General features: G+C 47.1%; 2 protein-coding genes across 5 annotated transcripts in view; both read left to right on the top strand.

Moving 5' to 3' along the window:
- Positions 1-500: 500 nt before the first annotated feature.
- On the top strand, positions 501-8,223 carry tbc1d15 (TBC1 domain family, member 15). 3 transcript variants are annotated; one of them, XM_029522227.1, is made up of 17 exons: positions 501-624; positions 1,509-1,610; positions 1,745-1,819; positions 2,379-2,520; positions 3,166-3,373; positions 3,444-3,546; positions 3,678-3,872; positions 4,080-4,208; positions 4,297-4,400; positions 4,822-4,916; positions 5,025-5,141; positions 5,223-5,323; positions 5,448-5,547; positions 5,925-6,022; positions 6,191-6,307; positions 6,602-6,688; positions 6,932-8,223. In XM_029522227.1, the coding sequence occupies exons 1-17, from the start codon at positions 601-603 to the stop codon at positions 7,127-7,129; spliced, it is 1,995 nt and encodes a 664-aa protein (XP_029378087.1). In that variant the 5' UTR covers positions 501-600; the 3' UTR covers positions 7,130-8,223. The 3 variants fall into 3 exon arrangements, with proteins under 3 accessions (XP_029378087.1, XP_029378086.1, XP_029378088.1); XM_029522226.1 differs by having other exon boundaries at positions 3,675-3,872; XM_029522228.1 differs by lacking the exon at positions 501-624 and adding an exon at positions 665-1,059 and having other exon boundaries at positions 3,675-3,872.
- A 1,746-nt stretch (positions 8,224-9,969) lies between these two features.
- The window catches only part of tph2 (tryptophan hydroxylase 2 (tryptophan 5-monooxygenase)), a 5,422-nt gene continuing 3,841 nt past the window's right edge, over positions 9,970-11,550 (top strand). Inside the window, exons 1-4 of one of the 2 annotated variants that reach the window (XM_029522229.1) lie at positions 9,970-10,236; positions 10,506-10,640; positions 10,722-10,901; positions 10,945-11,076. In XM_029522229.1, coding sequence (XP_029378089.1) covers positions 10,063-10,236; positions 10,506-10,640; positions 10,722-10,901; positions 10,945-11,076 — 621 coding nt within the window. In that variant the 5' untranslated portion in view covers positions 9,970-10,062. Of the gene's footprint in view, positions 10,237-10,505; positions 10,641-10,721; positions 10,906-10,944; positions 11,077-11,550 lie in introns of both variants that reach the window. The other variant, XM_029522230.1, reaches the window with a different exon arrangement.

Below are 11,550 nucleotides of genomic sequence, written 5' to 3'. Positions count from 1 at the left end.
AGGACAAGAAAAGACTTTGAACCTAGACCTGGTTTGGTTCCCGGCCTGGGGCGTCCAAAGACGTCCTGGTTGGGTTTATTGGTGACTCTAAACTGTCCGTAGGTGTGTCTGTCTCTTTGATGGACTGCAGACCTGTCCGGGGTGACCCCGCCCCTCGCCAGAGTGAGCTGGGATTGGCTGCTGAACCCCCCGTGACCCGGAAACGGTTAAGAGGTAGGAAAGAGTGAAAGTAATCAAGTCCTCAAATATAGTAACAACAATATATAAAAATAAAATGTCGTCAAAAAATATAAATCAAGTCAAATAGGTATTAAAAAAAGTAAATTAATATATATAGTTTAAGGCTGGACGTTTTGTGTTTATGTCACATATAATTATTTAAAGTTTTGTTATTGGTCTTAATTACGTGATTAAAATCCTGGTCTTCACTTTATCCACCCTGTTCATGAATGTGACGAATCTGCGTCTGAAGCTAAGACGTAAACGGAATCCAACATGGCGGCAGGGACTCTGAAACACCGGAAGCTGACTTGTCCGTTTTGTTTTGGACGCTGACAGGCACGTGAGCCGCTGACGTCAGCAGGAGACAGGGGAGACAACATGGCGGAAGAGACAGTTCAGAAGGTAAAAACTTCTCTACCCGGTCTGACACTCGGTGTTTACCGGACACAGCTCCGTCTTTACAGAACACACCGCAGGTTAGTGAGAGACGCCGTTAGCTGCTAAGTTAACCGGAGCTACCGGGTGAGGACACGGAGGCTGCACGTCCACCTTCCGGCTCTGTAACCGGCCGCTCCGGAGTAGCCTGGCCCCGGGCTGCTTCCAACTGCTAACGGCGACATTAGCATGTTGTTCCCGGGGCCAGCTGACGATAGTTGGGCCGCCGACCCTCCAGCGGTCGTCGGACACTTCCGACATCCGCTCGACCCCTTCTGCCCAGTCACCGCCAGCAGGTCCCAGACTCGGGTCCCAGACTCGGTCTGCGCCTGCAGATAAACCAGCTGCAGCTCCAGCAGGTCTGGTCTCTCTGATAACGCCGCTGCGTTTCTCTGAACTAAGGTTTGTTTTCTCGCCAAACTTTGTAAATCAGTAATGAGGTCAGAGGTCAAGTGCGTCGGTCGGACCAGTACTAGCTGTCAGTCGGTTTAAAGCGGTGGAGCCGGTTCGTCGCTGGTGGTCTGTGAGCAGACTGAGGCATTCAGATGAGAAGAATTGAAGTGGCACAATACAGATATTGGTCCAGCTGGTCCAGGAGCTCATGGATTCAGGGCATGCCGATGGCCAGAAGTCATTTAACACGAACACTGTCCTCCTGCTGTGGGTTAATCCGATGTTTATTGACAATTATCGAATGGTTGAGGATGAAAAAATCTGCATCTTAGTCGATGGGATATGACAGTATCTTCCAGAGAATCTGATAGTTCTGTTCTAATCTAGTTCTATGACTGAGCTGTAAAGCCCGATTGGAACGAAGTCAACCGCCGACTCATATAACTTCTTTCACATAGGTTATATATGAACACGAAGGAGTGTTCATCCATAGCAGCAGTGATGATGACGGCATCGAGCAGGATCTACTTGTCTCTGGGTCTCTGCGGATTGTTGACAGGGTAAGAGTACTGCTGATTTTAAATGTTTCGTGTTCACTAATCACAGAACTCTAACAGTAAAGTTTAAAAGTTCTCCGTTTATCACGCAGCTCTAACTGTGTATCTGAACTAACTTGTTGTCTCCCTCCTATCAGGATGGGGAGATCATTGTGGAATACAGACCTCTGGAGGACACAGTCGACCCGTCCAACATGCTGTGTGCTGGAAAGGTTTGTGTGCTGTGAGTTTTGTGTTCTTAGTTGCCGTCGGGTCAAATGTCCTACAGTGTCTCAGCGTCTCCAGTGTTGTTATTATTCAGGACATCACCCTGATGGTCAGAGCTCCATCTTCTGATCAACGCTTCTCTGACTCTGCTGTAACTCCGGTTAACTTTGTGTGTCACGCCTGAAGCTCCAACTGCTGACACATGAACACAACTGAGCCTTTGCCTTTGCTTTGCTGCTTTGTTTCTGTGTGTTTATCCATCGATTCTCATTCTCCATCTTTGATAGTGACGTCTAAAGTTTAGTTATTCTTGTTTACAGTGTTTTTATCTGTGAAATAAGGAAAAATATCTATTAAATTTTTTGTTCTTTCTTGTGTTATGGGCTACTATCATCTATTATGAAAACATAAAAAGCCTTAAGCTGCACACGGTAAAAGCAGCAGTCAGTAAACTAGCCCTGTCCAGTGGCACAAGTAACATCAGGTGATGGTAAGATGTATTTCAGCAACATAAGACAATCCATCTACAAAGAAAATTAAAAAGTAGCCTCTGTGTTTCTTCAGGACTCCAGCTCAGTCATGGAGTGGGCTCAGTCTCCAGGGGACAGGTCTCAGCAGCTGCTAGAGACTCAGCAGAGCTACGAAACAGAGTGGGACATGATCAACGCTGTGTCCTTCAAGAAGAGACCCTGCTCAAATGGAGAGGGTGAGTTTCCGCAGTCACTGACTTTAAGTTTGTTTTTGTGAAATTGCTTGTTATTTTAGATTGCTTCTGTGATCAGCTGTACTTGTGATAAACACATTTTATTAATCTTATACCAATCCCAGCTCACTCTGGGCGAGGGATGTGGTCGCCCTGGACAGGTCTCCAGTCCATCACAGAGACAGACAGAGAAAAACAACCACTCAAAGTCAGACCTACAGACAGTTTAGTGTCATCAATGAACCCAAATATGATGTCTTTGGATGGTGGGAGGAAACCCAAATCTGCACAGCGCTAACCACTATGCTGCCGTGCTGCTGCGATAGACAGGAGTGGTTTAAATCCTCCACCTCATCAGGAGATCATTTCAAAACATTGACTTGTCATTCTGATCTTTACATGAAAAGTGCAGGTGTTAGAGACTTGATTTGGATGTTTGAGGAAATGAAAGTGAGTCAGTGTCACAAGTTAAATAAAAAAAAACAAACAAAAACATCAAACTGTTCAAACTCAGTCACTCAGAAGTTTGTTTTATGGTCCTGATCATAATGGTCAAAGTGATTAAGACCGGGATTAACCAGGATTGAGGAGGTTAAAATTAAGATGATGTTCAACTGTGTTTCCTGTTCCCTGTCTTTTGTTTGTCAGGTTCTCTGAACCACACCCAGGAGAGGAGCAGGTGGGCGTTCACCTTCAGTGTCTGTGACCTCCGGTCTCTCACAGTGAAGGAGGAAGGTTGGACCTTCCTGCTCTTCAAACTGAAGGAGTCCTCCACCTCCCTCCCTGCTCTGCATTTCCACCAGGGCGGCAGCAGAGAGTTCCTGGACAGCCTGAGGAAATTCGCTCTGCTCAGCGAGTAAGTCCATGCAGCAACACAACAATACACACAGTCAGAAGTGTGTCTGATGAGAATTGTGTGTTTGTAGGTCTCCAGAAGATATAACATGTCTGTTAGTCAGCACGCCAAACAAAGCTCTATCACAGTCCTTCGAGAACCTTCTGGACGACAACAATTTTGGCCTCGTTCATGTGAGAAACCATATCTCAAATATTATCAACACAAAGTAGATCTGCCAGCGTCAAAATTCATCAAGCAGCTTCTTGACTCCAAATCTTGTCACACCTTTGAAAGTTTTGATGATTTTCTTTATCTCCAGCAGAAATTTAGGAAGGACCCATACGTGACCACCTTGGGCAGCTTCTCCAAAGTCACCAACTACATATTTGATGCTTTTCGGGGGACAGAGGAACAGCACCAGCGCCCCCCCGAGGAGGTGGCCGACCTGCTGGGTGAAGTCATCCCCGGACTGGAGATCAACCAGCAGGAGGAGCCGGGCTTCGAGGTCATCACTAGGGTGAGGAGGGTCACTGTTGCACTGAAGATGACATCACATAACTTCATTTTTGTTGGCATTTTGGTTAGTGTGCAGCTTCATGTTACATGTCTCTGAGTGGACATGGATTAAAAGTCACTAATTTAAGAAGACCAGGACCAAGACCTGGTAGACATACTGAGGTGTCTTAGTGTTAGGAAGTGTTGACAGTGACACTTTGTCCATCAGATCGACCTGGGAACGAGGCCTCAGGTGACGAGGAGGGAGCCTCTGTCTGCAGAGTATTGGATCAAACACCAGGATGCAGAGGGAAGGATGATCAGGATCCCTCACCTCAAACAAACCATCTTCAAAGGGGTACGTGGACTGTGTAGACCCAGAAATGACCGGTCCAGTTCATGACACTTTGTTTGACTCAACCTGCTCTGATCATGTGAATCTGCAGGGACTCTGTCATGCCATCAGGAAAGAGGCCTGGAAGTTCCTTTTGGGGTATTTTCCCTGGAACAGTACGCTGGAGGAGAGGAAGGCTCTGCAGAGGAACAAGACGTACGAGCTCACTTCTCTGTCCTCAAATCTAATCATTCCTCCTGTAAAAGATTAAGCCAAAACTCTTTTCAATTTCAGTATATTCTGATTAATGGGATTCCTTCTAAAACATACAAATGAAAAAGATAGATTTTCTTTAAGGTGTGGATGGAGCAGTGACAATATACAGCACCTGTCTCAGGTGATCTGGAGTTGGAAATAAAGGATGAGTCAGCAGTAAATTGAAGCCTGATAATTGATCAATATTCAGATCAGAAATAAGATCCAAAAGCTCTGAGTGCAATGGGGAGTCAATGGCAGGAACATGTCTGAGACCATGAAGACTTTTCACTGTATCATGTTTTTTGATAGTTTGTTGTGGCTCCACTCGTCTGAAGACAACATGGGATGTGATGATGAGGATGTTCTCTCCTTGTTTCAGGGATGAATACTTCAGGATGAAGCTTCAGTGGAAATCACTAAGCGAGGAACAGGAGAAGAGGAACTCCAGACTCAGAGACTACCGGAGTCTGATAGGTGAGAACCAGTCTGAGCTGCAGGACCAGTAGTTTGAGGGTGACAGAATTTATCTGTGGATCCTCTGAGCCAATCTGACGTGGGCCTGTTGGTTCTGTGTCTTTGTAGAGAAGGATGTGAACAGAACTGACAGAACAAATCGGTTCTATGAGGGGATCGATAACCCCAGCCTGGTTCTCCTCCACGACATCCTGATGACCTACTGCATGTATGACTTCGATTTGGGTGAGACATGGGTGGTTCCTCCGTGGATCTACTTTCACCTGAAAAAGGAGAATTAATGTTTTAAACGATGTTCATACTCAGGTTACGTTCAGGGGATGAGTGACCTGCTCTCACCGATCCTCTTTGTGATGGAGAACGAGGTGGACGCTTTCTGGTGTTTTGTTTCCTTCATGGACCAAATGGTAGGTAAAGCAGATCTTTGATCAGGTCTGGACTTTGGATTCAGTACTTTATGGATATCCTGGTCGAGAGCTGTGATGTAATCTGATTCAGGTTCAGATTTATGCGTTTATTTGCGCGTTTCAGCACCAGAACTTTGAGGAGCCGATGCAGGGGGTGAAGACTCAGCTGATCCAGCTCAGTACTCTACTGAGGCTGCTAGACTTGGCCTTCTGGAACTACCTTGGTATGACACAGTCAGCTGTTTTCTGACCATAAATAAAGCCGATTTCAGGTTAATACTCAGCTAGAAGTTGGATGGAGTGTCCAGGTGTGCGGGGGGTTATGACTGCTTTGTTGTAACATCACAAAGTGAACATTTCTTCATGGACTGAGAGCTTTTGATACCTTCACTGTATTAATATACAATATAGAATCATATAGATACATATAGAATCAAAGACCACATTGACTTTTAATGTTAATAACTTAAAGCTGTGTGGACCTTAAACTTCTACTTAAATTCAGTTTTTTATCTGGAAAGTAAAAAAAAAAAAAAAAACAGACCAATGATGTTGCTGTGCGTCCTCTCCTTCTAACTCTGACTATGTGTTTTTCTTCCAGAGTCTCAGGACTCAGGTTACCTGTATTTCTGTTTCCGCTGGTTGTTGATCAGGTTTAAGAGGGAGCTCAGCTTCCAGGACGTCCTGCGGCTCTGGGAGGTGAGTTCACTAATGGGACTGAAGCAGCAGCAACATTTAATTAAACCAAAGTTGTGTCCCGTTGTGTCCTTCTCAGCTTCCATAATTTATTCCTTTTCAGTTTAGTCTCAGCTTCATTTTCAGTCGTGACCTGGATGAGCCAGCCAGTTGTGTGTCTGTCATCCTCAGGTGATGTGGACTGGTCTGCCCTGTCAGAACTTCCACCTGTTGATCTGTTGTGCCATCCTGGACTCAGAGAAACAGAAGATCATGGAGGAAAATTATGGCTTCAATGAGATCCTGAAGGTGAACAGTTTCTCAGTTACGCTTTGATTTTAGAGATAAAATATTTAAAGTGACTGCTACGACAAGAAAAAAAAGTCATTTCGGGCAGATTAAATATTTTCCTTTTTCATCATGACGTCACAGAAAACACATTAAAGATGTAGCTGACATGTCAGCGTTGTCCAACAGGGGGCAGCGCACGACCCTAAACACAACTGTCAGTTCTTATGAGGAGCAGAGTGGGGCTTTTATTTTGGGGATTTTCACATGTGGACTGTCAGCAGGTCAAAGTGAAGTTCTGTGTTTTTGTCTCAGCACATCAATGAGCTGTCCATGAAGCTGGACGTGGAGGAGATCCTACAGAAAGCTGAGGGCATCTGTCTGCAGGTCAGGGGCTGTAAGGTACGATCAGCAGCACACACACACAACTCACTAACATTTTAGTCCGAAAATCTTGAACTGTTTCTGACATTTCCTGTGAATGTATGCAAATAATGAAGCTTGACTAAGAATAAACTGACACTGTTGAGTTGACAACAAGAACTGGGTGTGGGCCAGGATCTGGTTCTGGGTCTGAACCTGGACCTGGACCTGTTACTGTTACTGACCTGTAGAAGTAACTGGGCTGCTGTCTGTCTCCCTCAGGACCTGCCAGCCCCAGTCAGCAACATCTTGGGTTTTCCCACAGAAGTCTTCATCTCTGACCTGACAGAGTCTGGTCCCAAATCTGGTCCTGGTCCAGGTCCCAGACCACAGCAGCTACAGGACGCCTGCTCCAGTGTCCAAGAACACTTGAGAGAAAGCAGCTCTCACAATGGCTGTAAAGTTGCCTTCATATCGTAGTGAACAGCAGGTTTGAGCAGAAATAGACTCAATCAGCAAGACAGCGACCTCAGACCGCCACCACGTGGCCCCGCCCCCCGAGGACGAGGAGAAGAAGCGGAGAATGTAAAAAATGATTGAAGATGAATCAAAATCTTATTTTTGTAATTTCTTGTACCTTATTGTCTCTTTCACTCAGTCATTCCTTGTCTCCTGAGGATGTTTAGGGGGGGGTCAGGGGTCAGGGGTCCTAGCTCCGCTCCTCATTACACTCCTGCTTCTGGGGGATCTAGGTCCAGCATGTTGTTTTTGATACGTACGACACAACAGCTTTGATTTGAATGAGACAAATATTCGCTCAGCGCCGTCATGGGTCGAACTGTTGTAGCTCCGCCCGCTTCACCTCTTCAGATATCACCTCCGTCGCCTCCTCTCAGTATTAACCCTGTAATATTCAAACTGCTTGCTCTGACGGAATTAAAGCGTCACCATGAGGAGAGTTTGCCTCTGACGTCTGAAAACATTCTTCTCATTTCCTTAAACACTGTGGCATTCTGGGAACAAATTTCTCTCTGGGAGTCGTTGAGCAGGTCTTATCATCACTGAAAGACAAATGAACATCACTTCATCAAACACTGTCAGATCACAGAGCTGTTACCTTGGTAACCACAAGGCTCTGTCAGTGACCCACCCCTTTAGTGCAGAGGTGTGTGTGCGCGTGTGCGCAAACGCATTGTATTTCACATTCAAATCTGGGCTTTTATTGTGAAGTGGCAGAGGAAGTGTAAGCTGTGACTCCCGGAGAGGAATCAAACATCAGCATTTCCTGAAATGTGACCGTTTCCCTTTAGCTGGTGGAGTCGAACTCTCTAAACCAACTTAACTGTCACTTCCTTTAATAGAATAATATCAACGTGTCGCTCCCTTGACCTTTGACCTTGGAGTCTCAAACAGGCTCATGTTGCAGAGGAGCCTGATGATATTAGCAGCTTTAATGACACAGACTGGTTTCATGTCACTGCCATGTTTCTGCTGCAGGTTTAAAATTCATGATTTCAGCTCTTCTCTTGTAATCAATCGAACTCTTTGGGCAATAAACTGATTTCAGGATCTGAGTTATTTTTTAAATTCTTTTGGTTACAGCTTAAACCATCTGTCAGACCAACTGGAGCTGCTGAGAGCGCAGAAGGAAAACTACACTGGCATTTTTGGTTTTTAGCCCACAGTTTGTCTTCCTATGAATATCAGCCACAATAAAAGGCCTCAGAAGTCCATAAATGTGAAGCTTTAAAGATCTGCTGCACCAATCAAACGTCAGCTCTGGTTTTGGAGCATAGTTCCTGGCTAATAGAGCCGATGACTGACATCACACTTCTATTATTAGGAAACAGCCCCCCCCCCATCCTCTGATTAAAACCTGAAACTTTAAGACTGATAAATAATTCAGCTAATGTCAACAAGCAGTCACAAAGGCTCCATCAGCTGACAAACAGGAAGTACAACAATGTTCAAGCTTCACTGATGCTAAGGGTCACGTGACCTGTCGGTGGTTGGCGTGGACACAACATGGCGGCAGAGCTGTATTGACGTCACTTCATTAACATCTGAGAGCTGGTCTGATTTGATGTTCTTTGATGAGAAATGTCAGGCGGTCTGAAGGAGCAGCTCCAAATGTCACTCAGCTGAGGGACACCCCCCCCTTGATGGGAGAAGGTATCACCTGAGATCTGCTCATAAGCAGCCCGACAGAACAAAGCAGCTGCTGCCGCCTCTCGCTCTTTCATTTCCTGAGCTGCAGGAAATTGTGGCAGCAGCCGGCTGATAGTGGCACCGTTATCGGCGTCCATCAATGTGCTGATTGGATGGGAGGCGTCTCTGTCATTCAGTCAGGTCAGTGAAGCGAGGCCTGTTTACCTGCACCAACAGCTCCCAGTAACCACGACGACAATGAGAAGCAACACAAAGCTAGAACATCAAAACACAAAGACAACGATACCAATGAATGTGAGGCAGCTGTCGAACGGAGCTTCTGTTAGTTTAAAGGTGTTATTATATTCTGTTTCATCTGAAGGGCCAGTAGCCAATCAGAGGTAAGGATCAGATCCTCTCTGATTGGCTGAAATTTAAACCGCAGATAGACATTCAGAAAAAAACTGATGGTGTGTGTGGCTGAAGGTGGCTAATGATTCTTTATGACATCAAAAAGTTCTGGACCTTTAGACCTTCAAACCTTCAGACCTTCAGACCCTCAGACCTTTAGACCTTCAGACCTTCAGACCTTTAGACCTTCAAACCTTCAGACCTTCAGATCCTCAGACCTTTAGACCTTCAGACCTTCAGACCTTTAGACCTTCAAACCTTCAGACCTTCAAACCTTCAGACCTTCAAACCTTCAGACCTTCAGATCCTCAGACCTTTAGACCTTCAAACCTTCAGACCTTCAGATCCTCAGACCTTTAGACCTTCAGACCTTCAGACCTTTAGACCTTCAAACCTTCAGACCCTCAGACTGTCTGGATCTTGAGACCTTCAGACCGTCAGACCTTCAGACCTTCAGACCCTCAGACCTTTAGACCTTCAGACCTTCAGACCCTAAGACCTTTAGACCTTCAAACCTTCAGACCCTCAGACTGTCTGGATCTTGAGACCTTCAGACCGTCAGACCTTTAGACCGTCAAACCATCGAGAAGAAAAAGTTTGATGTGCTCTATCAGAATCAGTTCAGGTTCAGGATCAGGATCTTCCCTTTCAGACTCAGTCTTCCCTGCAGGCGGAGCCAACAGCTGCAGGACTGTTGAGGGAGGAGCTCAGTGTCAGCATCATCAGCCCCCTCCTCACTGTATATAACTAGAGGCGGGCCGGCAGCGGGCCGACAGACGGTCTGAGTCGGACTGGCAGCGTTGAAGCAGAGCGGCAGGCTGGAGCCCTGGTACTCCTACACCCACTGGTTCCCCATGGCCTCGTCCCATGTGATGAGGGACCCGAAGGAGCTGAAGGAGCTGAAGCCAGTTCCCCGGATGCAGCCGGCAATGATGATGTTCTCGAGCAAGTACTGGTCTAGGAGGGGCTTGTCACTGGACTCAGCCATGTTTGACCACCAGCAGCAGCGTCACACTGGGGGACAGATGGTAAGTCCCACCATCATCACCTTCTGATGGTTTTGGTTTATCATGTGATGTTAAGTGAGACAGGTTCCAGATAAACAGTTGACAGCTACCTGGTCCAGGTCCAGGTCCAGGTCCTGAGCTTTTGGGACCAGGACAGTAATTAAGACCTTTGATAATTGTTTTTTTTTTCTGGTAAGTAGGTCCAGATCTAGGTCTGGTCCTCAAACGAGACCACGTCAGGGTCTTAGAGTCTCAGAAAACTGAAACCTTATGTTGTGGTTGTCCTCCAGTCTCGTCGTCCTTCATTCTGTCCAATTAACGAGAAACAGGACCCTGAGGGTGGCGAGGGGGCGGGGCAAACAGCAGTGGTTTTCTCTCTGAAGAACGAGGTCGGCTGTTTGGTCAAAGCCCTGAGACTCTTCCAGGTGAGACCAGTCCTGGTCCAGATTCACATCCTGATCCTGATCCACATCCACATCCACATACTGTCCCCATGTCCCCCACAGGAGAAGCGGGTGAACCTGAACCACATAGAGTCCCGGATCTCGAAGCGGGTCCCGAATGAGGTGGAGATCTTCGCCGACTGCAGCTGCAGTAAGAAGGACTTTAACGAGCTGCTGCAGCAGCTCCGAGACCAGGTCCACATCCTGTCCTTCAATACGCCACAGCACGTATGGACGGCCGAGGCAGGTAGGGACACCTGGACGCCATCCTCAGGATCAGGACCAGACAGGAAACAAACATGGTCTTGTTTTGTCAGACGGAGATGACGTCCCCTGGTTCCCCATGAAGATCTCTGAGCTGGACCAGTGTTCCCACCGAGTCCTGATGTACGGCTCTGAGCTGGACGCAGACCATCCCGTGAGTCTGCTGCTCCCTGTCTCCTGTCTCCTGTCTCCTGTCTCCTGTCTCCTGTCTCCTGCCTCCTGTCTCCTGTCTCCTGCCTCCTGTCTCCTGTCTCCTGCTTCCTGTCTCCTATCTCCTGTCTCCTGTCTCCTGTCTCCTGCCTCCTGCCTCCCTTCTCCTTTCTCCTGTCTCCTATCTCCTATCTCCTGTCTCCTGTCTCCTGCCTCCTGTCTCCTATCTCCTGTCTCCTGTCTCCTGCCTCCTGCCTCCTTTCTCCTTTCTCCTGCCTCCTATCTCCTATCTCCTGCCTCCTGCCTCCTGTCTCCTATCTCCTGTCTCCTGTCTCCTGTCTCCTGCCTCCTGCCTCCCTTCTCCTTTCTCCTGCCTCCTATCTCCTTCCTCCTGCCTCCTGCCTCCTGTCTCCTGTCTCCTGTCTCCTGCCTCCTGCCTCCCTTCTCCTTTCTCCTATCTCCTGCCTCCTGCCTCCTG

Source organism: Echeneis naucrates, chromosome 16, assembly GCF_900963305.1.
Source record: "Echeneis naucrates chromosome 16, fEcheNa1.1, whole genome shotgun sequence".
Taxonomy (NCBI): Eukaryota; Metazoa; Chordata; class Actinopteri; order Carangiformes; family Echeneidae; genus Echeneis; species Echeneis naucrates.
The sequence above is the reverse complement of the archived record's forward strand: the minus strand, read 5'-3'. Positions and strand labels throughout refer to the sequence as shown.

Coding starts and splice junctions, on each gene's coding strand:
- tbc1d15 (XM_029522226.1), top strand. CDS start 601: ATGGCGGAAGAGACAGTTCAGAAG. Junction 625..1,508: donor CGGAAGAGACAGTTCAGAAG/GTAAAAACTTCT, acceptor TCTTTCACATAG/GTTATATATGAACACGAAGG. Junction 4,209..4,296: donor AACAAACCATCTTCAAAGGG/GTACGTGGACTG, acceptor GTGAATCTGCAG/GGACTCTGTCATGCCATCAG.